Source organism: Lonchura striata, chromosome 31 (genome assembly GCF_050655825.1).
Source record: "Lonchura striata isolate lonStrDom1 chromosome 31, ASM5065582v1, whole genome shotgun sequence".
Taxonomy (NCBI): domain Eukaryota; kingdom Metazoa; phylum Chordata; class Aves; order Passeriformes; family Estrildidae; genus Lonchura; species Lonchura striata.
The window spans coordinates 6,168,613-6,191,017 of NC_140733.1; the positions used below are offsets into that span (position 1 = coordinate 6,168,613).

A 22,405-nucleotide genomic window follows, 5' to 3' on the forward strand; every position below is an offset into this window, starting at 1 on the left:
CGCGCTCTCTGATTGGCTGCGACGCTCGCGGCGGCGGCGGCGGGGCCAAGATGGCGGCGGAGCGCGCGGAGGCGGCGGCGGCCGGGCCCGGGGAGCCCCTCAGGGACCCCCGAGCCCCCGAGCGCTCCCCCTACGCCGGATGGGCCCACCCCGAGCTCCAGGCCACGCTCGCCGGCATCGGAGCCCCCGCGCAGGGTGCGGGGAGCGCGGGCGAGCCGTGAGGGGAACGGGGGGGCGAGCCGTGAGGGGAGCGGGAGCCGTGAGGGGAACGGGAGCCGTGAGGGGAGCGGGAGCCGTGAGGGGAGCGGGAGGAGCCGTGAGGGGAACGGGAGCCGTGAGGGGAGCGGGAGCCGTGAGGGGAGCGGGAGGAGCCGTGAGGGGAACGGGAGCCGTGAGGGGAACGGGAGCCGTGAGGGGAGCGGGAGGATTCGTGAGGGGAGCGGGATCCCTGAGGGGAGCGGGAGGAGCCGTGAGGGGATTTGGGGGAGAAGATCTGAATGGGAAACTGAGCGGGTGTCGGAGTCACCTGAGGGGATTTGGGAGAGATGTGAAGGGAAGGGGAAAATTTGGGGGTTAGTTGAGGGGAGATCTGAGGGGGAGCAGGGAAATTTGGGGGTTTCAGGGTTCACCTGAGGGGATTTGGGGGAGGTGTGAGGGGAAGGGGAAAATTTGGGGGTTACTTGAGGGGAGGTCAGTGGGGTAGGAGGAAAAATTTTGGGGGTTTTGGGGTCATTTGAGGGAAGTTCAGAGGGGTAGGAGGGACATTTTTGGGGTTTTGAGGTTACTTGAGGGGAGATCTGAGGGGAAATTGGCTGGGTCGGGGTCACCTGAGGGGATTTGGGAGAGGTGTGAGGGGATGGGGAAAATTTAGGGGCACTTGAGGGGACATTTGTGGGGTAGGAGGGAAATTTGGGGGTTTTGGGGTCACTTGAGGGGAGATCTGAGGGGAAGGGGGAAGATTTTGGGGTCACCTGTGGGGATTTGGGGGATTTTTGGGGTTCCCTGGGGGGATCTGAGAGTCTTGAGAGAGGTCAGGAGTCCCTGGGGGAATTTTGGGGGTCCCTGGGGTGGGAAATTCTTGGGGTTCCTTGGGGGGACAGACGAATGTGGGGGGGGGGTTGGGGTTTGTGGGGCAGAATTTGGGGATCCCTGAACCCCCCCATTCCCCCCCAGGGACCCGGGAGGAGCTGCTGGAGCGGCTCCAGGCCTACACCCTGCAGGTGAGACCCCCAAAACGGTGGGACCCCAAATTCTCCCCCCTCCTTGTGTCCCTTAGAGGAGGGGGACTCGTTTTTGGGGGGTCTGTTGTGATTTTGAGGGGATTTCATGGGATTATGGAGGGATTTATTGTGATTTTGGGGGGGCTTAATTGGATTTTGGGGGAATTTAATGGAATTTTGAGGGGGCTCATGGCAGTTTTGGAGGATGTAATGTGATATTTGGGGGGTTTAATGTGATTTTGAGGGGGTGGGAGGGGTTTTTTGGTGGATTTAATGTGATTTTAGAGTTGTTTATTTTGATTTTGGGGTGGTATAATGTGATTTTTTAGGTGTCCTAATGGGACTTTGGGGAGCTTAATAGGATTTTGGGGGAGTTTAATGAGATTTTGAGTGGGTTTACTCTGATTTTGGGTGGGTTTACTCTGATTTTGGGGGGTTTAATGAGATTTTGGGGGCATTTATTACATTTTTTGGGGGGTGAGAGAGCTCCTGCTGCCCCTGCCCTCCCAGAGGGGGGGTCCCCATGTCCTCTCGAGTGTGGGGGCTCATGGGGACCCCCCCAAAATTTGTGCTCCCCCCCCACCCCAGACTGGGATCGTGCTGAGCCGCCCTGCCCTGCGCCCCGAGGAGGGGGACAAGGCCCCGCCCCCCCAGGTGGGATTTTGGGGGATCTGGGGGGGGTTTGGTGGGGGCAGGAACCCCCCAGGGTCTGGTTTGGGGGGAGGGGGGGTTGGGGGCACCCCCAGGACCCCCAATTTGGGGTGGGGGGGGGCAATCCATGGGTTATTTTGGGGGGGTTTAAGATCCATCAGAGCTCCACATTTTTGGGATGGGGGGGATCAATGACATTCAATTTTGGGGTGGAGGGGCTCAAAATCTTCCAGACCCCCCAAATTTGAGGTGGGGGGGGAGCAATAACACCCAGTTTTGGGGTGGAGGGGGGGTTAAAACCCACCCAGACCCCCCAAATTTAGGAGGGGGAGCAATAACACCCAGTTTTGGGGTGGAGGGAGGGTTAAAACCCACCCAGACCCCCCAAATTTAGGAGGGGGAGCAATAACACCCAGTTTTGGGGTGGAGGGGGGGTTAAAACCCACCCAAACCCCCCAAATTTGAGGCATTTGTGGTTTTAAATTTCGGGGTGGGGGTGATCAGGGGATTCAGACCCCTCCCACCACTGAATCCCGGGGGATGAAATTTTGGGGTGGGGGTGTCCCAGGTGACCCTGACCCCTCCTCCCCCTCCCCAGCTGCCCCCAGCGCTGCCCCTGCAGCACCCCCTGGTGCCGCCCCCTCCCCCCCCGGGCCTGGGGCTCACTTTCGGTCTGGGGGGGCCCGTGGGGGGGGTCCCGGTGCCGCCCCCGCCCCCCCCCGGGGGGCTCTCCGAGGAGGAGCGGCTGACGCTGGCCCAGCAGCAGGCGGCCCTGCTGCTGCAGGAGGAGAGGGCACAGGTCTGGGGGGAATTTTGGGGGGTGGGGGGCATGGGGGTGTGGGTTTGGGGGGGGTTCAGGGGGTCTGGGGGGGTTAAAGGGACCCTGCTGCTGCAGGAGGAGCGGGCTCAGGTCTGGGGGGCATGGGGGTGTGGGGTTTCGGGGGGATTTTGGGGGTTTGGGGGGGTTAAAGGGGCCCTGCTGCTGCAGGAGGAGCGGGCACAGGTCTGGAGGGAATTTTGGGGGGTGGGGGGCACGGGGGTGTGGGGTTTGGGGGGGTTAAAGGGGCCCTGCTGCTGCAGGAGGAGAGGGCACAGGTCCGGGGTGGGGGTGTTTTGTGGTGGGGGTCACCTTTTGGGGGGTGGGGGGCACCCTTGGGTAGGGGGGGAATGGAGGGTGTGGAGTTTCGGGGGTATTTCGGGGGGGTTTGGAGGATGACTGTGTCTCTGCTGCTGCAGGAGGGGCAGGGACAGGTCCAGGGAGGGCATTTTGGGGTGAGGGGCACCCTTGGGTGGGTGGGGAGCACGATGGGACTCGGGGGTGTGGGGTTTGGGGGGGGTTGGGGGGTTTAAAGGCGTTCAGGGGGTGTTGGAGAGGTTGGGGCACCTATAGAGGGGATGAGCTGAGGGGTGGTTTTGGGGTGGGATTTGGTGTTTTTGGGGGTGTTGAAGAGTGGGTGACCCCTTGTGGGCGCACCCTTGGGTGCTGGGGGGGTGTCCTGACTGTGCTCCCCCGACAGGGCCAGCACCCATTCGGGGACAAGGCCAAGGAGCAGGAGCTGCTGGAGCAGCAGAAACGGGTGAGGTGGGAGGGGGGGGGCACCCCTGGGTTTTGGGGGGCACCTCGGGGTGGGGGGGCCGAGCCCAGGCCCCCCTGACCCCCCGTGCCCCCCCCCCGTGCCCCCCAGGCCGCGGTGCTGCTGGAGCAGGAGCGGCAGCAGGAGATGGCCAAGCTGACCCCCCCCGCCCCCCGTGCGCCCCCCGAGGGGGCTCCCATGGCTGCCAGGACCCCCCTGGCCCCCCGAGGTGAGGGGGACCCCGGGGTAGGGGGGGGGGACACACCTTTGTCCCCTGTGCCCACCCCCTCCCGGGCTGATGTCACCTTTGTGTCCCCCCCTCCCCTCCCTCAGGCAGCCCCATGGGAGCCCCCCTGGCCATGGGAGCCCCCCGGCCCCGCGGGCCCCCCCCGCCCCCCGGCGACGACAGCAGAGAGGTGGGGCTGGGGGCTTGGGGGGTCTGTGGGGCTGGGGGATTGGGGGGTCTGTGGGGCTGGGGGCTTGGGGTCTCTGTGGGGCTGGGGGCTTGGGGGTCTGTGGGGCTGGGGGCTTGGGGTCTCTGTGGGGCTGGGGGATTGGGGGGTCTGTGGGGCTGGGGGCTTGGGGTCTCTGTGGGGCTGGGGGCTTGGGGGTCTGTGGGGCTGGGGGCTTGGGGGTCTGTGGGGCTGGGGGCTTGGGGGGGTTCTCTGGGGCTGGGGGCTTGGGGGTCTGTGGGGCTGGGGGCTTGGGGGTCTGTGGGGCTGGGGGGGCTGTATTGGGGGGGTCTGTGGGGCTGGGGGTCTGTATTAGGGGGGTCTCTGTGGGGCTGGGGCTCTATTGGGAGCTCTGTGGGGCTGGGGGTCTGCACGGGGGGTCTCTTGAGTCTGGGGTCTCTGTTGTGGGGAGGGGTCTCTGTGGGTTTGTGGTGTCTGTTGGGGAGGGGCTGGGGGCTCTGTTTGGGGTCTCTGAGTCTGGGGTTCCTTTATTGTGGGGAGGGGTCTCTGTGGGTCTGGGGTCTCTTTGGGGGCAGACCCAGGAGTCTCCCCTTTTTTGGAGTCTCCTTAATTTCAGGAGGGTCGTCCTGATTTTGAGGGAGTCCCGGGGGTCTTCCTCATTCCAGGGGGTCCTTGGGGGGTCTCTCTGATTTTGGGGGTGGTCCCGGGGGTCCCGCTGACCCCCCCATGGTGCCCCCCAGGCCGAGGACTCCGGGGTGGGCCCCAAGATCCCGCAGGCGCTGGAGAAGATCCTGCAGCTCAAGGAGAGCCGGCAGGAGGAGCTGGTGACGGTGCCGGGGGTCTCGGGTGAGCCCTGCCACCCCCAGGGCCACCCCCATGTCCCCTGCCACCCCCCGTGCCACCCCCAGTGCCACCCCCAGTGTCCCTTAATCCCCTGCCACCCCCAGGGTCACCCCCAGTGTCCCTGCCACCCCCAGGGCCACCCCCAGTGTCCCCTGCCACCCCCAAGGCCACCCCCGTGTCCCCTGCCACCCCCAGTGCCACCCCCAGTGTCCCTCAATCCCCTGCCACCCCCAGTGCCACCATGATGTCCCCTGCCACCCCCAGTGCCACCCCCAGTGTCCCCTGCCACCCCCAATGTCCCTCAGTGTGCCCTGCCACCCCCAGGGCCACCCCCAATGTCCCTCAGTGTCCCCTGCCACCCCCAGGGCCACCCCGGTGTCCCCTGCTACCCCCAGTGTCCCTCAATCCCCTGCCACCCCCAGTGCCACCACGGTGTCCCCTGCCACCCCCAATGTCCCTCAGTGTGCCCTGCCACCCCCAGTGCCACCACACTGAGCCCTGCCACCCCCAGGGCCACCCCCGTGTCCCCTGCCACCCCCAGTGCCACCCCCAGTGCCACCCCCAGTGTCCCTCAATCCCCTGCCACCCCCAATGTCCCTCAGTGTCCCCTGCCACCCCCAGTGTCCCTCAATCCCCTGCCACCCCCAGGGCCACCCCCATGTCCCCTGCCACCCCCAGTACCACCCACAGTGTCCCTGCCACCCCCAATGTCCCTCAGTGTCCCCTGCCACCCTGTGTCACCACGCTGTCCCCTGCCACCCCTCCAGTGTCCCCCGGTCCCCTCTGGGTGCTCCCCACCACAGGAAACGCCTTTAAAGCATCAAAATCAGCCCAAAAAACGGGAATTTTCCTCTTCACAAATGGAAAATTCCGCTAAAAAGTGAGATTTGTCACCTGTGGGTGCTGCCGGGTGACGCCCAGGGACACCCCAAAGTGGTGTCACCACCCCCAGCGTCACCCAGTGCCCACCGGGTGCCACCCACCCTCCCAAAATCTTCTCAAAATTCCTCTAAAATTTGGGGTTTGTGCTCTGGGGGGGTGACACCAAAGGTGGGGGTGGCACCCAAATGTGGGGTGGTGACACCCAGAGGTGGGGGGTGACACCCAAAGGCTGGGGACAGCCCTGACCCCCCGTGTCCCCCAGCCGAGGACGAGATGGAGACGGAGCTGCGAGCGTCGGCGTCGGCCTCCGAGGCTGAGGAGGACACGGGGACATCCAAAAAGGAGGTGACAGAGGGGACAGTGGGGGACAGGCCACCCCCCACCCAAACTGGCACCCCTGGGCGAGTGGGGGGGTCCTCAGGGTGCCCCAAATTTTGCCATGGTGGGGGCAGGGGGGTGGTCTGAGATGGGTTTATTTTGGGAAGGGGGTTTGGATGGCTCTGGGGTCGCCTGTGTCACCGGGGTGTCACTGTTGTCCCCTCTCGGGGCCTGTGGCGGGGTTTGGGTCACTTTGGTGCCACCCCAATGTCCCTTTTTTGTCCCCTAAATGGGGGGATCTGTGCCCTCTTGGTGCCACCCCAATGTCCCTTTTTTGTCCCCCTTACTGGGGGGATCTGTGCCCTCTTGGTGCCACCCCAATGTCCCTTTTTTGTCCCCATACTGAGGGGATCTGTTTCTCTTTGGTGCCACCTCAATGTCCCTTTTTTGTCCCCTTACTAGGGGGGATCTGTGCCCTCTTGGTGCCACCTCAATGTCCCTTTTTTGTCCCTTTACTGGGGGGATCTGTTTCTCTTTGGTGCCACCCCAATGTCCCTTTTTTGTCCCCTTACTGGGGGGGATCTGTCCCCTCTTGGTGCCACCTCAATGTCCCTTTTTTGTCCCCATACTGGGGGGATCTGTTTCTCTTTGGTGCCACCCCAATGTCCCTTTTTTGTCCCCTTACTGGGGGTATCTGTCCCCTCTTGGTGCCACCCCAATGTCCCTTTTTTGTCCCCTTACTGGGGGGGATCTGTCCCCTCTTGGTGCCACCCCAATGTCCCTTTTTTGTCCCTTTACTGGGGGGATCTGTTTCTCTTTGGTGCCACCCCAATGTCCCTTTTTTGTCCCCTTACTGGGGGGGATCTGTGCCCTCTTGGTGCCACCCCAATGTCCCTTTTTTGTCCCCATACTGGGGGGATCTGTTTCTCTTTGGTGCCACCCCAATGTCCCTTTTTTGTCCCCATACTGGGGGGATCTGTCCCCTCTTGGTGCCACCCCAATGTCCCTTTTTTGTCCCCATACTGGGGGGATCTGTTTCTCTTTGGTGCCACCTCAACGTCCCTTTTTTGTCCCCTTACTGGGGGGATCTGTCCCCTCTTGGTGCCACCCCAATGTCCCTTTTTGTGCCCTTACTGGGGGGATCTGTTTCTCTTTGGTGCCACCTCAACGTCCCTTTTTTGTCCCCACCAAGTGCAGGGAGTGTGGCCCACTCTGGGGTCCCCTGTGTCACCCTTGTGTCACCTTTGTCCCCTCTTCTGCTGTCCCATTGGGGGTCCCCCCAATTAAAGGGGCCTGTCCCACCTCGCTGTCCCCTCCTGTCCCCTCACTGTCCCCTCCTGTCCCCTCACTGTCCCCTCCTGTCCCCTCCCAGCGGAACCGGAAGCGCCGCAACCGCAAGAAGAAGAAGCGGGGCAGGGGCGGGGCCCGGGAGGGACCCCCGACCCCGACCCCCACCCGGGGGGACCCCGAGACCCCCGCTGGGGACACCCCCGAGGTGGAGATCGAGTACGTGAGCGAGGAGCCCGAGATCTACGACCCCAACTTCGTCTTCTTCAAGAGGATCTTCGAGGCCTTCAAGGTGACGCTTCAAGGGGGGTGGTGGCACCTTTGGGTGCCAGGGGTCACCCCTGGGAGGTGAGGGTCAGTGCTGGGTGCCAAGGGTCACTGCTGGGGGACCCCTGGGTGCCAAGGGTCACTCCTGGGTCACCTCTGGGTGACAAGGGTCAGTGCTGGGTGCTCGGGGTCATCCCTGGGAGGTGAGGGTCACTGCTGGGTGCCAAGGGTCACTGCTGGGTGACCCCTGGGTGCCAGGGTCACTCCTGGATGCCAAGGGTCATTCCTGGGTGATCTCTGGGTCCCAGGATCACTCGTGGGTCACCCCTGAGTGCCAGGGTCACTCCTGGGTCACCCCTGAGTGCCAGGGCCACTCCTGGATGCCAAGGGTCATTCCTGGGTCACCCCTGGGTGCCAGGGTCACTCCTGGATGCCAAGGGTCACTCCTGGGTCACCCCTGGGTGGTGAGGGTCACTGCTGGGTGCCAAGGGTCACTCCTGGGTCACTCCTGGATGCCAAGGGTCACCCCTGGATGCTGAGGGTCACTCCAGTGTCACCCCTGGGTGCTGCTGAGCCATGTCTCCTGATCCCTGACTCTGTCCCCATGTCCTTGTTCCCTGTCCCTGTCCCCTGTCCCCGTCCCCAGCTGACGGACGAGGTGAAGAAGGACAAGGAGAAGGAGCCGGAGCGGGCGGAGCGAGCCGAGAGCGCCGGGGTGCCCCGGAAAAAGGGACCCGAGGATGGCACCAGGGGCAGCGAGGGGGACAGCTCCGAGGACGAGCAGGTGGCACTGGGGACATGGGGACACTGGGGACATTGAGGACATGGGGACATTGGGGGACAGCTCCAAGGACGAGCAGGTGGCACTGGGGACATGGGGACACTGGGGACATTGAGGACGTGGGGACATTGGGGGACAGTTCCAAGGATGAGCAGGTGGCACTGGGGACATGGGGACAATGAGGACATGGGGACACTGGAGACATTGAGGATATGGGGATGTTGGGGAACAGCTCCAAGGAGGAGCAGGTGGCACTGGGGACATGGGGACACTGGGGGACAGGGGCAGCGAGGGGGACAGCTCCGAGGACGAGCAGGTGGCACTGGGGACATGGGGACACTGGGGACATTGAGGACATGGGGACACTGGGGGACAGTTCCAAGGAGGAGCAGGTGTCACTTGGGACATGGGGACATTGAGGACATGGGGACATGTAGGGCAGGGGGACGTTGGGGGACAGCTCCGAGGACGAGCAGGTGGCACTGGGGACATGGGGACACTGGGGGACAGCTCCGAGGAGGAGCAGGTGGCACTGGGGACATGGGGACATTGAGGACATGGGGACACTGGGGGACATGGGGCAGCGAGGGGGACAGCTCCGAGGACAAGCAGGTGGCACTGGGGACATGGGGACACTGGAGACATTGAGGACATGGGGACATTGGGGGACAGCTCCAAGGACGAGCAGGTGGCACTGGGGACATGGGGACACTGGGGACATTGAGGACGTGGGGACATTGGGGGACAGTTCCAAGGATGAGCAGGTGGCACTGGGGACATGGGGACAATGAGGACATGGGGACACTGGAGACATTGAGGACATGGGGATGTTGGGGAACAGCTCCAAGGAGGAACAGGTGGCACTGGGGACATGGGGACACTGGGGACATTGAGGACGTGGGGACATTGGGGGACAGGGGCAGTGATGGGGACAGCTCCAAGGAGGAGCAGGTGGCACTGGGGACACGGGTACAGGGGCAGTGATGGGGTGAGTAGGTGGCACTGGGGACATTGAGGGTGGCAGGGGGTGGCACCTGGAGGTGGTACCGAGCTGGGGACAACGCGGGGGTGTTTGGGGACACTGGGGGTGGTGACAGCAGGGACTGGGAAGGAGCTGAGGTGGCCCTGGGTGGGACAGAGGGGACAGGGATGGCTCAGGGGTGGGGACAGCGGGTGGCGTCATCCGGTGCCACCCGGGGCGTCCCTCCCGGTGTCACTTACGCTGTCCCCACGTGTCCCCAGGAGAAGAAGCAGGAGGTCCCCAAGCTGTCCAAGAAGAAGCTGCGGCGCATGAACAGGTTCACGGTGGCCGAGCTGAAGCAGGTGACACTTGGGGACACGGTCCCTGTCCCCTCCCCCGTGGGTGTGGGTGGCACTCGGAGCTGGGGACAGCCCTGAGGTGACACCTCAGGAACCCCGGTGGGGACACCAGAGCCACCCTGGGCGCTGCAATGCGCCCCTTGTCACCTTTCTGGGGACACTGGTCCCAGTTGCCCACCCAGGGGTCAACTTGGGACCTCAATCTTCTCCTTGTCACCCCACCAGTGCCACCATGGGGTCCCATGTCTCCACCTGGGGTCACTTTGATGTCCCCAGCACCATTCTGGCCCTCTCTTTCCTTTGTCCATTGATGTCCCTTTGCTGTCCCCAGCTGGTGGCACACCTGGACATGGCGGAGATGGACAGTGTGACCACCAGGGTCACCCTGGGGACTCCAGTGCCACCATGGGGTCCCATGTCCCCACCTGGGGTCACTTTGATGTCCCCAGCACCATTCTGGCCCTCTCATTCCCTCACTTTCCTTTGTCCCTTGATGTCCCTTTGCTGTCCCCTGCCATTTCTGCTGTCCCCGACTGTCCCCACAGCTGGTGGCACACCCTGACATGGTGGAGATGGACAGTGTGACCACCCAGAGGTCACTTGGATGATCACCCAGAGGTCACTTGGGGTCCCACAGAGCCACCCTGGTGTTCCACCACTCTAACTCCCCTCTGTCCCCAGATGTCCCTTTGCTGTCCCCAGTGTCCCCACATCTTGTGTCCCACCCTGACATGGTGGAGATGGACAACGTGACCACCCAGAGGTCACTTGGGGTCACACAGAGCCACCCTGGGGTTCCACCACTCTGAGTCCCCTCTGCCACCCCCTGATGTCCCTTTGCTGTCCCCGCTGTCCCCACATCGGGTGTCCCACCCTGACATGGTGGAGATGGACAACGTGACCACCCAGAGGTCACTTGGATGATCACCCAGAGGTCACTTGGGGTCCCACAGAGCCACCCTGGGGTTCCACCACTCTGACTCCCCTCTGCCACCCCCTGACGTCCCTTTGCTGTCCCCACAGCTGGTGGCCCGCCCGGACGTGGTGGAGATGCACGACGTGACGGCGCAGGACCCCAAGCTGCTGGTGCACCTGAAGGCCACGCGGAACTCGGTGCCGGTGCCGCGGCACTGGTGCTTCAAGAGGAAATACCTGCAGGGCAAGAGGGGCATCGAGAAGCCGCCCTTCGAGCTGCCCGAGTTCATCAAGCGCACCGGCATCCAGGAGATGCGCGAGGCCCTGCAGGAGAAGGTGGGGACACCTCGGGGACACCTCGGGGACACCTTGGGGACACCTCCAGGAATGCCTGAGGGGCGGCTGTGAGGGTGGGAGGGGGTTTGGGGAAAGGTCTTGGGGGTTTGGGAAGGTTGTGGCATCCAGGAGATGCAGAAGGCCCTGCAGGAGAAGGTGGGGACACCTCGGGGACACTTTGGGGACACTTCCAGGAATGCCTGAGGGGTGGCTGTGAGGGTGGGAGGGGGTTTGGGGAGGTGCTTGGTGGTCACCAGCATCCAGGAGATGCACGAGGCCCTGCAGGAGAAGGTGGGGACACCTCGGGGACACCTTGGGGACAACCTGGAGACACTTCAGGAATGCCTGAGGGGTGGCTGTGAGGGTGGGAGGGGGTTTGGGGAGGGGTATCAGAGGTTTGGGGAAGTGCTTGGTGGTCACCAGCATCCAGGAGATGCGCGAGGCCCTGCAGGAGAAGGTGGGGACACCTCGGGGACACCTCGGGGACACTTTGGGGACACTTCCAGGAATGCCTGAGGGGCGGCTGTGAGGGTGGGAGGGGGTCTGGGGAAAGGTCTTGGGGGTTTGGGAAGGTTGTGGCATCCAGGAGATGCAGGAGGCCCTGCAGGAGAAGGTGGGGACACCTCGGGGACAACCTGGAGACACCTCCAGGAATGCCTGAGGGGTGGCTGTGAGGGTGGGAGGGGGTTTGGGGAGGTGCTTGGTGGTCACCAGCATCCAGGAGATGCGCGAGGCCCTGCAGGAGAAGGTGGGGACACCTCGGGGACACATTGGGGACATCTCGGGGAATGCCTGAGGGGCGGCTGTGGGGCAGCCAGGGGGTGGGAGAGGAGCATGGAAGGGGTCTGGGGAGGTTCTTGGTGGTCACCAGCATCCAGGAGATGCACAAGGCCCTGCAGGAGAAGGTGGGGACACCTCAGGGACAACCTGGAGACACCTCCAGGAATGCCTGAGGGCAGCTGTGGGGCAGCCAGGGGATGGGAGGGTTTTGGAGGTTTGGGGACATCCTGGTTGGAGTTTTGGAGGTTTGGGAGCATCCTGGTTGGATTTTGGGACATCCTCATTGGATTTTATGATTTTGGGGACATCCTGGTTAGATGCGGGAACATCCTGGATGGATTTTGGGACACGCTGGTTGGGTTTTGGGACATCCAGGTTGGGTTTTGTGACTTTGGGGACATCCTGGTTGGAGTTTTGGAGGCCTGGGGACCTCCTGGTTGGATTTTGGGACCTTGTGGCCATCGTGGTCACACCTGTGTGTCCTGGTGGCTGCCGTAGCTGCCCCCAAGGCTCCCTGGGGCCACCCCCGTGTCCCCACGGCCCCGGGGCGTGTCCCCACTGTCCCCTGCCGTGTCCCCAGGAGGAGCAGAAGACCATGAAGTCCAAGATGAGGGAGAAGGTGCGGCCCAAGATGGGCAAGATCGACATCGACTACCAGAAGCTGCACGATGCCTTCTTCAAGTGGCAGACCAAGCCCAAGCTGACCATCCACGGGGACCTCTACTACGAGGTGGGGACACCTGGGGCTTCAGGGCTGTCCTGGGGGACGTTTGGGGACATCTTGGTTGGATGTTTTGGGGTTTGGAGATGTCCTGGTTGAATTTTGGGGACATCCTGGTTGGATTTTGGAGTTTTGGGGACATCCTGGTTGGATTTTAGAGGTTTGGGGACATCCTGGTTGGATTTTGTGACTTTGGGGACATTGTGGTTGGATTCTGGGGGGTTTAGGGACATTGTGGGGGCACACCTGGGGCTTTAGGACTATCCTCGGGGACGTTTGGGGACATCTTGGTTGGACGTTTTGGGGTTTGGAGATGTCCTGGTTGAATTTTGGGGACATCCTGGTTGGATTTTATGATTTTGGGGACATTGTGGTTGGATTTTAGAGGTTTGGGGACATCCTGGTTGGAGTTTTGGGGGTTTGGGGACATTGTGGGGGGACATCTGGGGCTTTAGGGCTGTCCTGGGGGACGTTTGGGGACATCTTGGTTGGACGTTTTGGGGTTTGGAGATGTCCTGGTTAAATTTTGGGGACATCCTGGTTGGATTTTGGGGGTTTGGGGACATTGTGGGGGGACATTTGTGGGGTTTTGGGCTGTCCTGGGGGGACATTCAGGGATTTGAGGACATCTTGGTTGGACAATTTGGGATTTGGAGATGTCCTGGTTGAAAATTTGGGGACATCCTGGTTGGATTTTGGAGGTTTGGGGACATCCTGGTTGGATTTTGGAGGTTTGGGGACATCCTGGTTGGATTTTGGGGGTTTGGGAACATTGTGGGGGGATATTTGGGGGTTTGGGATCATTGTGGTTGGATTTTAGGGGGTTTGGGGATATCCTGGTTGAACATTTTGGGGTTTGGGGACACTGGGGGATTTGAGGACATCCTGAGGGTGGCACTGGTGCCTTTGGAGACATTTTGGCTGGACCTTGGTGGCTTTTGGGACATCCTTGTGGGACTTTGGGGCTTTGGTGACAGCCTGGCTGGATTTTTGGGGCTGTCACTGCCCCCGTGACCCCGCTGTCCCCTGGGTGACCCCATTGTCCCCTTGGTGTCCCCTTGGTGTCCCCAGGGGAAGGAGTTTGAGACGCGGCTCAAGGAGAAGAAGCCGGGCGATCTCTCGGACGAGCTGCGGATCGCGCTGGGCATGCCCGTGGGGCCGGTATGGGCACCCCAAAACCACCCCAAAACCATCCCAAATCCACCCCAAATCCACCCCAAAACCACCCCAAAACCACCCCAAAACCATCCCAAATGCACCCCAAAACCACCCCAAATCCACCCCAAAACCACCCCAAAACCACCCCAAACCCCAAATCCCCATGGGGCCGGTATGGGCACCCCAAAACCATCCCAAATCCACCCCAAAACCATCCCAAACCCCAAATCCCCGTGGGGCCGGTATGGGCACCCCAAAACCTCCCTAAAACCATCCCAAATCCACCCCAAAAACACACCAAAACCATCCCAAATCCACCCCAAAACCATCCCAAAACCACCCCAAAACCACCCCAAATCCACCCCAAATCCAGCCTAAAACCATCCCAAACCCCAAATCCCCTTGGGGCCGGTATGGGCACCCCAAAACCACCCCACAACCATCCCAAATCCAGCCCAAACCCCAAATCCCCGTGGGGCCGGTATGGGCACCCCAAAACCATCCCACAACCATCCCAAATCCACCCCAAAACCATCCCAAACCCCAAATCCCTGGGCATGCCCGTGGGGCCGGTATGGGCACCCCAAAACCATCCTAAATCCACCCCAAAACTGTCCCAGATCCACCCCAAAACCATCCTAAAACCTCCCTAAAACCATCCCAAACCCCAAATCCCTGGGCATGCCCGTGGGGCCGGTATGGGCACCCCAAATGCACCCCAAAACCATCCTAAAACCACGCCAAATCTACCCCAAAACCATCCCAAATCCACCCCAAAACCATCCCAAACTCCAAATCCCTGGGAATGCCCCAAATCCACCCCAAATCCTTGGGAATGCCCCAAACCCCTGGGAATGCCCCAAACCCCTGGGAATGCCCCAAATCCCACCCCAAACCCCTGGCAGTGGGCAGGGGTCTCTGCCCCCCCACCCCTTCCATTTGAGCCCCCCCAATTCCTGCTGTGACTTTGGGGGAGGGGGGATTTCGGGGTGCTGGGGCAGATTTGGGGTTTTTGGGGTGCTGGGGGGGATTTTAGGGGTGCTGACCCCTCCCCGTGCCCCCCCAGAATGCCCACAAGGTGCCCCCCCCGTGGCTGATCGCCATGCAGCGCTACGGACCCCCCCCCTCGTACCCCAACCTCAAAATCCCGGGGCTCAACTCCCCCATCCCCGAGGTGAGCACGTTTTGGGGGTTTTGGGGTTTTTTTTGGGGGGATTTGAGGTTTATTGGATGGTTTTTGGGGTCCTGGGTGCTGCAGGGTGGAGGTATTTGGGTGTTTTTAGGGGGGTTTTGGGTTTTTTTGGGTGGGTCGGGATGATTTGGGGGGTGGCTCAGGATGATTTTGGGGGTATCAGGGTCATTTCGGGGGTGGTTCAGGGTGATTTTGGGGGTATCAGGGTCATTTCGGGGGTGGTTCAGGGTGATTTTGGGGGTATCAGGGTGATTTCAAGGGTGGCTCAGGATGATTTTGGGGGTGTATCGGTGATTTTGGGGGTGACTCAGAGTGATTTTTGGGGTGTCAGGATGATTTCAGGGGTGGCTCAGGCTGATTTTGGGGTGGCTCAGGCTGATTTTGGGGTGTCAGGGTGATTTTGGGGGTGACTCAGGCTGATTTTGGGGTGGCTCAGGCTGATTTTGGGGTGTCAGGGTCATTTTGGGGGTGGCTCAGGCTGATTTTGGGGTGGCTCAGGCTGATTTTGGGGGTGGCTCAGGCTGATTTTGGGGTGTCAGGATCATTTTGGGCTGGCTCAGGCTGATTTTGGGGTGACTCAGGCTGATTTTGGGCTGGCTCAGGCTGATTTTGGGGGTGACTCAGGCTGATTTTGGGGGTGGCTCAGGCTGATTTTGGGGTGTCAGGATCATTTTGGGGTGGCTCAGGCTGATTTTGGGGTGACTCAGGCTGATTTTGGGGTGTCAGGGTGATTTCGGGCTGGCTCAGGCTGATTTTGGGGGTGACTCCGGCTGATTTTGGGGTGCCCCCCTGCCCCAGGGCTGCTCCTTCGGGTACCACGCCGGGGGCTGGGGGAAGCCGCCCGTGGACGAGACGGGGAAGCCGCTCTACGGCGACGTCTTCGGCACCAACGCCGCCGAGTTCCAGGTGTGGGGACCCCCAAAAACCGCGGGGACCCCCCCCCGGGACCCCCAAACACCCCCGGGACCCCCAAACACCCCCGGGACCCCCAAACCATGATAGACCCCCCTAAACCCTGATGGACCCCCAAGCCCTGATGGACACACCTGGGACCCCCCCCAAAACCCTGAGGGACCCCCCCCCCCTCCACCCCAGGATCCCCAAAACCCCCTGGGACCCCCAAAATCCTGCTGGACCCCCCAGGTTTGGGGTCTCAATAGCCCCACACTCAAATCCCCTTTAAAAGTGTTAAAAAAAACCCAAAAAAACCCACCAAAAATCTCACAAAAAAAGCCCAAATCCACCCCCCCCCCAAAATCCCCCTGCCTGACCCCTGGGACCCCCCAAATCTCCAAGTGCCCCCCCCCAGACCCCCAGGTTTGGGGTCTCAATAACCCCACACTCAAATCCCCTTTAAAAGCATTTAAAAAACCCAAAAATCTCCAAAAATAACCCAAATCCCCCTGCCTGACCCCTCCAAGCCCTCTGGGACCCCCCAGATCTCTGAGTGGCCCCCCAGGTTTGGGGTCTCCATAACCCCACACCCAAATCCCCTTTCCAAGGATTAAAAATCCCCAAAAAAACCCCAAAATTCCCCAAAAAATCCCAAATCCTCCCCCAAAATCCCCCTGCCCGACCCTCCCCAAGCCCCCCTGGGACCCCCCAAATCCCCAAGTGAAGCCCCCCAGGTTTGGGGGCTCCATAAAACCCCACACACAAATCCTCTTTCCAAGCATCAAAAATCCCCTACAAATCCCAAAAAAAAACCCCAAATCCCCCCAAAAAACCCAAATCCTACCCAAAATCCCCCTGTCTGACCCCTCCAAGCCCCCTGGGACCCCCCAAATCCTCGGGGACCCCCCCAGGCCCCCCAGGTTTGGGGTCTCCATAACCCCACACCCAAATCCCCTTTCCAAGGATTAAAAATCCCCAAAAAAACCCCAAAATTCCCCAAAAAATCCCAAATCCTCCCCCAAAATCCCCCTGCCCGACCCTCCCCAAGCCCCCCCGGGACCCCCCAAATCCCCGGGTGACCCCCCCGGGCCCCCCCAGACCAAGGAGGAGGAGGAGGAGATCGACCGCACGCCCTGGGGGGAGCTGGAGCCCTCGGACGAGGAATCCTCGGAGGAGGAGGAGGAGGAGGAGAGCGACGAGGAAAAACCCGACGAGACCGGCTTCATCACCCCCGCCGACAGGTGGGCACCCCAAAAACCTCGGGGGCACCCCAAAAAACTCGGGGGGTACCCCAAAAAAATCTCCCAGGTGTCCCCTAAACCTCCCCAGATTCCCCCATAAATGAGCGACCTCTCCTGGGTTTGATTTGGGGTGAGGTGTGGAGGGGGGCAGCTGTGGGGCACCCCAAAATCTCAGGGGCACCCCAAAAACTCACAGGGAGCCCCAAAAAAACTCAGGTGTACCCCAAAAATATCCCAGGGGTCCCCTAAACAACCCCCCCCCCAAAATTCCCCCATAAAGGAATGATAAATTTGGGGTGAGGAGTGGGGTTCAACCCCCATGGACAGCTGGGGAGCAACCCAAAAATCTCAGGGGTACCCCAAAAACTCGGGGGTGCCCCAAAAAAATCTCCCAGGTATCCCCTAAACCCCCCCTAAATTCCTCCACAAAGGAAAACTAAATTTGGGGTAAGGAATGGGGTTCACCCACCCCAAGAAACTGAGGGGCACCCCAAAAAATTTAGCTGCACCCCAAAAAGACTCTCAAATGTCCCCTAAACTCACCCAAATTCCCCCATAAAGCAATGATAAATTTGGGGTGAGGAGTGTGGGGTTCATCCACCGCATGGACAGGGGTTGGGGCACCCCAAAAACTCTTGGGGACCCCCCCCCAGCACTCAGGGAACCCCAAAAACTGATTGGGACCCACAGGGACCCCCAAATCCCCCCATAAAGGGGAAATCCTGTGGGGGATTTTTTTGGGATGGGGAGTGGGGTTCATAATTCTTTGAGGCAAATTGGGGGGACCCCCCGCCCCCGGCATTCGGGGTACCCCAAGAACTCGGGGGGGACCCCAAAAACTCGTGAGGACCCCCCCAGTGACCCCCACACCCCCTGAACCCCCAAATCCCCCCACAAAGGGGGAACCCTGTGGGGTTTTTTTGGGATGGGGAACGGGGTTGGTTCAGTCCTCTCTGAGACAAACTGGGTGGGGGAGCTCCCCAAAATTTTGGGGTGCCCCCTGACCCCCCAATCCCCCCCCCCAGCGGGTTGATCACCCCGGGGGGCTTCTCCTCGGTGCCGGCCGGGATGGAGACCCCGGAGCTGATCGAGCTCCGCAAGAAGAAAATCGAGGAGGCCATGGACGGGTGAGGGGGTCTGGGGGGATTTTGGGGAAATTTGGGGAAATTTGGGGTTTTGGAGAGGTTTTTGGGAGGGTTTTTTGTGGATTTTGGGGGGACGTTGGGGTTTTGGAGAGGTTTTTGGGAGGGTTTTTTTGTGGATTTTGGGGCGACGTTGGGGTTTTGGAGAGGTTTTTGGGAGGGTTTTTTTGTGGATTTTGGGAGGGCGTTGGGGTTTTGGAGAGGTTTTTTGTTGTGGGGGTTTTGCAGATTTGGGGGGATTTTTGGGGGGTTTGAGGAGCTCAGGGGTTTTGGGGGACTGGGGGAGTTTGGGGTTGAGAGAGGAATTTTGGAGGGCCAGGGGGTTTTGGGGGAATTTGAGGTTTTGGAGAGGTTTTTGGGAGGGTTTTTTGGGGATTTTGGGGGGTTTGAGGAGCTCAGGGGTGTTGGTGGACTGGGGGAGTTTGGAGTTGAGAGAGGAATTTTGGAGGGCCAAGGAGTTTTGGGGGGGTTTGGGGAGATTTTTTGGGGGGTTTGGGAGATTTTGGGGGGCTCAGGGGTGTGGGGGGACTGGGGGAGTTTGGGGTTCAGAGGTAAATTTTGGGAGGCTTGGGGTTTTGGGGAGGATTTTAGGGGGGGCTGGGGGTTTTTGGGGGGGTTTGGGAGGCTCAAAGGAGTTTTGGGGGAATCAAGTGGGATTTGGGGTTTGGGAGGGTCAGGGTTTAGGGGGAATTTTGGGGTGCTGGGGGAATATTGGGGTGACCAGGAGTCCCCCCACCCATCCTGACCCCCCCAAAAAGGAGCGAGACCCCCCAGCTGTTCACGGTGGTCCCCGAGAAGCGCACGGCGACCGTGGGCACGGCCATGATGGGCTCCACCCACATCTACGACATGTCTGCGGTGAGACCCCCCCCCAAAATCCCCCTGGGACCCCCCCAAACCCCCAACCCACATCTACGACATGTCTGCGGTGAGACCCCCCCCAAAAAATAACCCTGGGACCCCCCCAAACCCCCAACCCACATCTACGACATGTCTGCGGTGAGACCCCCCCCAAAATCCCCCTGGGACCCCCCCCAAACCCCCAACCCACATAGACGACATGTCTGCGGTGAGACCACCCCCAAAATCCCCCTGGGACCCCCAAAACCCCCAACCCACATCTAGGACATGTCTGCGGTGAGACCCCCCCCCCAAAACCCCACCGGGACCCCCCAAAATCCACCCTAAAACCCCAAAATATCCCTGAGGACCCCAAAACCACCCCTAAGCCCCCCTGGGACCCCAAAACCCACGGGACCGGTGTCCCCACAGGTGGCAGAGGCCCAGGGGGTGACATTGCCCGTGTCCCCATGGTGTCACCACGGGTGATGGGACACAAGGGGCTGGGCACAGAGCCCAGGGGGTGACAGTGTCCATGTCCCATGGTGTCCCCGTGGTGTCACCATGTCCCTGACAGGTCACAGAGGTTTAGGAGGTGGCAGTGTCCATGTCCCCATGGTGTCCCCATGTCCCCGACAGGTCACAGATGTTTAGGAGGTGGCAGTGTCCATGTCCCATGGTGTCCCCATGTCCTGACAGGTCACAGATGTTTAGGAGGTGACAGTGTCCATGTCCCGTGGTGTCCCCGTGTCCCTGGCAGGTCACAGAGGTTTGGGGGGGTGACAGTGTCCATGTCCCGTGGTGTCACCATGTCCCTGACAGGTGACAGGAGCCCAGGGGGTGACATTGCCCGTGTCCCTGTGGTGTCACCACGGGTGATGGGACACAAGGGGCTGGGCACAGAGGTTTAGGAGGTGACAGTGTCCATGTCCCCATGGTGTCCCCGGGGTGTCCCCATGTCCTGACAGGTCACAGATGTTTAGGAGGTGGCAGTGTCCATGTCCCCATGGTGTCCCCATGTCCCTGGGAGGTCACAGAGGTTTAGGGGGGTGACATTGCCCGTGTCCCCGTGGTGTCACCACGGGTGATGGGACACAAGGGGCTGGGCACAGAGGTTTAGGAGGTGGCAGTGTCCGTGTCCCCATGGTGTCCTCATGTCCCTGACAGGTCACAGAGGTTTGGCGGGGGTGACAGTGTCCATGTCCCCATGGTGTCCCCATGTCCCTGGCAGGTCACAGAGCCCAGGGGGTGACATTGCCCGTGTCCCATGGTGTCCCCATGTCCCTGGCAGGTCACAGATGTTTAGGAGGTGGCAGTGTCCATGTCCCATGGTGTCCCCATGTCCTGACAGGTCACAGATGTTTAGGAGGTGGCAGTGTCCATGTCCCATGGTGTCCCCGTGTCCCTGGCAGGTCACAGAGCCCAGGGGGTGACATTGCCCGTGTCCCCTCGTTGTCCCCGCAGGTGATGGGCCGCAAGGGCCCGGTGGCCGAGGCTCAGGGCGTGGAGGTGGCGCTGGCCCCCGAGGAGCTGGAGCTGGACCCCACGGCCATGACGCAGAAGTACGAGGAGCACGTGCGGGAGCAGCAGGCGCAGGTGGAGAAGGAGGACTTCAGCGACATGGTGGCCGAGCACGCCGCCAAGCAGAAGGTGGGGGTGGCACCTGTGTCCCCTCCCTGTCCCCTGTGTCCTCTCTGTCCCCTCCCTGTCCCCTCAGGGCTGTCCCATGCAGGTGGGATGAATCACAAGGGGTTCCCCTTGTGGGACATCCCTGTCCTCTCCCTGTCCTCCCCCATGTCCCCGGGACTCTGTTGTCACCTCCCTGTCCCCTCCCTGTCACCTCCTGCTCCCCCAGCCCCCCCGTTGTCCCCAGGATGTCCCATGGGGGTGGGATGAAGCACAAGGGGTTCCCAGTGTGGGAATATCCTTGTCCCCTCCCTGTCCCCATGTCCCCTGACCTCCTGTGACACTGTGTCCCCTCCCTGTCCCCTCTCTGTCCCCTCCCTGTCCCCTGCGTGTCCCCTCCGTGTCCCCTCCCTGTCCCCTCACTGTCCCCTCCATGTCCCCTCCCTGTCCCCTGCGTGTCCCCTGCGTGTCCCCTCCCTGTCCCCTCCCTGTCCCCTCCGTGTCCCCTCTCTGTCCCCTCCCTGTCCTCTTCCTGTCCTCTCCCTGTCCCCTCTCTGTCCCCTCCCTGTCCCCTCCCTGTCCCCTCCCTGTCCCCTCCCTGTCCCCTCCGTGTCCCCTCCGTGTCCCCTCTCTGTCCCCTCCCTGTCCCCTCCGTGTCCCCATGTCCCCTGACCTCCTGTGACACTGTGTCCCCTCCGTGTCCCCTCCCTGTCCCCTGCGTGTCCCCTGCGTGTCCCCTGCGTGTCCCCTGCGTGTCCCCTCCCTGTCCCCTCTCTGTCCCCTCACTGTCCCCTCCGTGTCCCCTGCGTGTCCCCTGGGTGTCCCCTGCGTGTCCCCTCCCTGTCCCCTCCGTGTCCCTTCACTGTCCCCTCCCTGTCCCCTCCGTGTCCCCTCACTGTCCCCTCTGTCCCCGCAGCAGAAGAAGCGGAAGGCGCAGCCCCAGGACGCCCGCGGAGGAGGCAAGAAGTACAAGGAGTTCAAGTTTTAGATGTCCCCTCGCTGTCCCCTCGCTGTCCCCTCGGTGTCACCCCCCTGGCACCGCCCTCTGCCACCCCGCAGGGCGCTGGTGCCACCCCGGGACCGGGGGATGTCACCCCCGCTGTCACCCGGGGCCGCGGTCCGGGTGTTGGGGACAGTGTGGTGGCACTGTCCTTGTCCTTGTCCCCTGTCCTTGTCCCCAGCGTTGTCCCCACCTTGTCCCCGTTGTTTTGTAAATAAAAGGTGGCGTTGCCACCCAACCCCGCGGCTCTGCCTGGTGGCACCGAGGTCACCGTGACAGAGAGGTCACCATGTCACCGGGATGTGGCACTGAGGTCACCAAGGTCACCGAGGTCACCATGTCACCGGGATGTGGCACTGAGGTCACCAAGGTCACCGAGTCACTGGGACCTGGCACTGAGGTCACCAAGGTCACCAAGTCACTGGGACGTGTGCCCGATGTCACCGTGACAAGGTCACCGTGTCACTGGGATGTGGCACCGAGGTCAACATGTCACCGAGGTCACCATGTCACTGGGACGTGGCACTGAGGTCACCGAGGTCACTGTGTCACTGGGACATGTCCCCAGTGTCACCATGTCACCGAGGTCACCGTGTCACTGGGACATGGCCCCGAGGTCACCATGTCACTGGGACATGGCCCCAGTGTCACCGTGTCACCGTGTCACCGGGACATGGCCCCCGTGTCACCGAGGTCACCGTGTCACTGGGACATGGCCCTGAGGTCACCATGTCACCATGTCACCGTGTCACTGGGACGTGGCCCCGAGGTCACCGTGTCCCCCTCAGCTGTCCCTGTGTCCCCAAACCTTGTCCCCTCCTTGTCCCTGTCCCCAGCCCGTGTCGGGGGTGGCTCCCAGGGGGGTGGGGACAGGGGACAGTGACAAAGGACAGAGGGACAGAGGGACGGGGACAGGACATGGGGACAGTGGCAAGGGACCCCTCGGTGACCCCGCAATGTCCCCAATGGGGCGTGGCCTCCTCCCGCTCACCCAATCAGCGCCC

At 61.6% G+C, this 22,405-nt stretch overlaps 1 protein-coding gene across 3 annotated transcripts; it reads left to right on the forward strand.

The window, feature by feature from the left end:
- The first annotated feature begins 22 nt into the window (after nucleotides 1-22).
- SF3B2 (splicing factor 3b subunit 2) lies at nucleotides 23-21,643 on the forward strand. 3 transcript variants are annotated; one of them, XM_085563482.1, is made up of 22 exons: nucleotides 23-195; nucleotides 1,174-1,220; nucleotides 1,809-1,874; nucleotides 2,470-2,670; nucleotides 3,389-3,448; nucleotides 3,557-3,674; nucleotides 3,779-3,861; nucleotides 4,599-4,704; nucleotides 5,846-5,928; nucleotides 7,274-7,480; nucleotides 8,102-8,239; nucleotides 9,479-9,559; nucleotides 10,580-10,807; nucleotides 12,168-12,317; nucleotides 13,380-13,469; nucleotides 14,533-14,640; nucleotides 15,457-15,564; nucleotides 16,651-16,793; nucleotides 17,819-17,920; nucleotides 18,694-18,793; nucleotides 20,240-20,425; nucleotides 21,321-21,643. In XM_085563482.1, exons 1-22 carry the CDS (start codon nucleotides 51-53, stop codon nucleotides 21,387-21,389), a joined length of 2,619 nt encoding a protein of 872 aa, XP_085419608.1. In that variant the 5' UTR covers nucleotides 23-50; the 3' UTR covers nucleotides 21,390-21,643. The 3 variants fall into 3 exon arrangements, with proteins under 3 accessions (XP_085419608.1, XP_085419607.1, XP_085419609.1); XM_085563481.1 differs by having other exon boundaries at nucleotides 25-195; nucleotides 21,318-21,643; XM_085563483.1 differs by lacking the exon at nucleotides 2,470-2,670 and having other exon boundaries at nucleotides 27-195; nucleotides 21,318-21,643.
- Nucleotides 21,644-22,405: the final 762 nt, after the last annotated feature.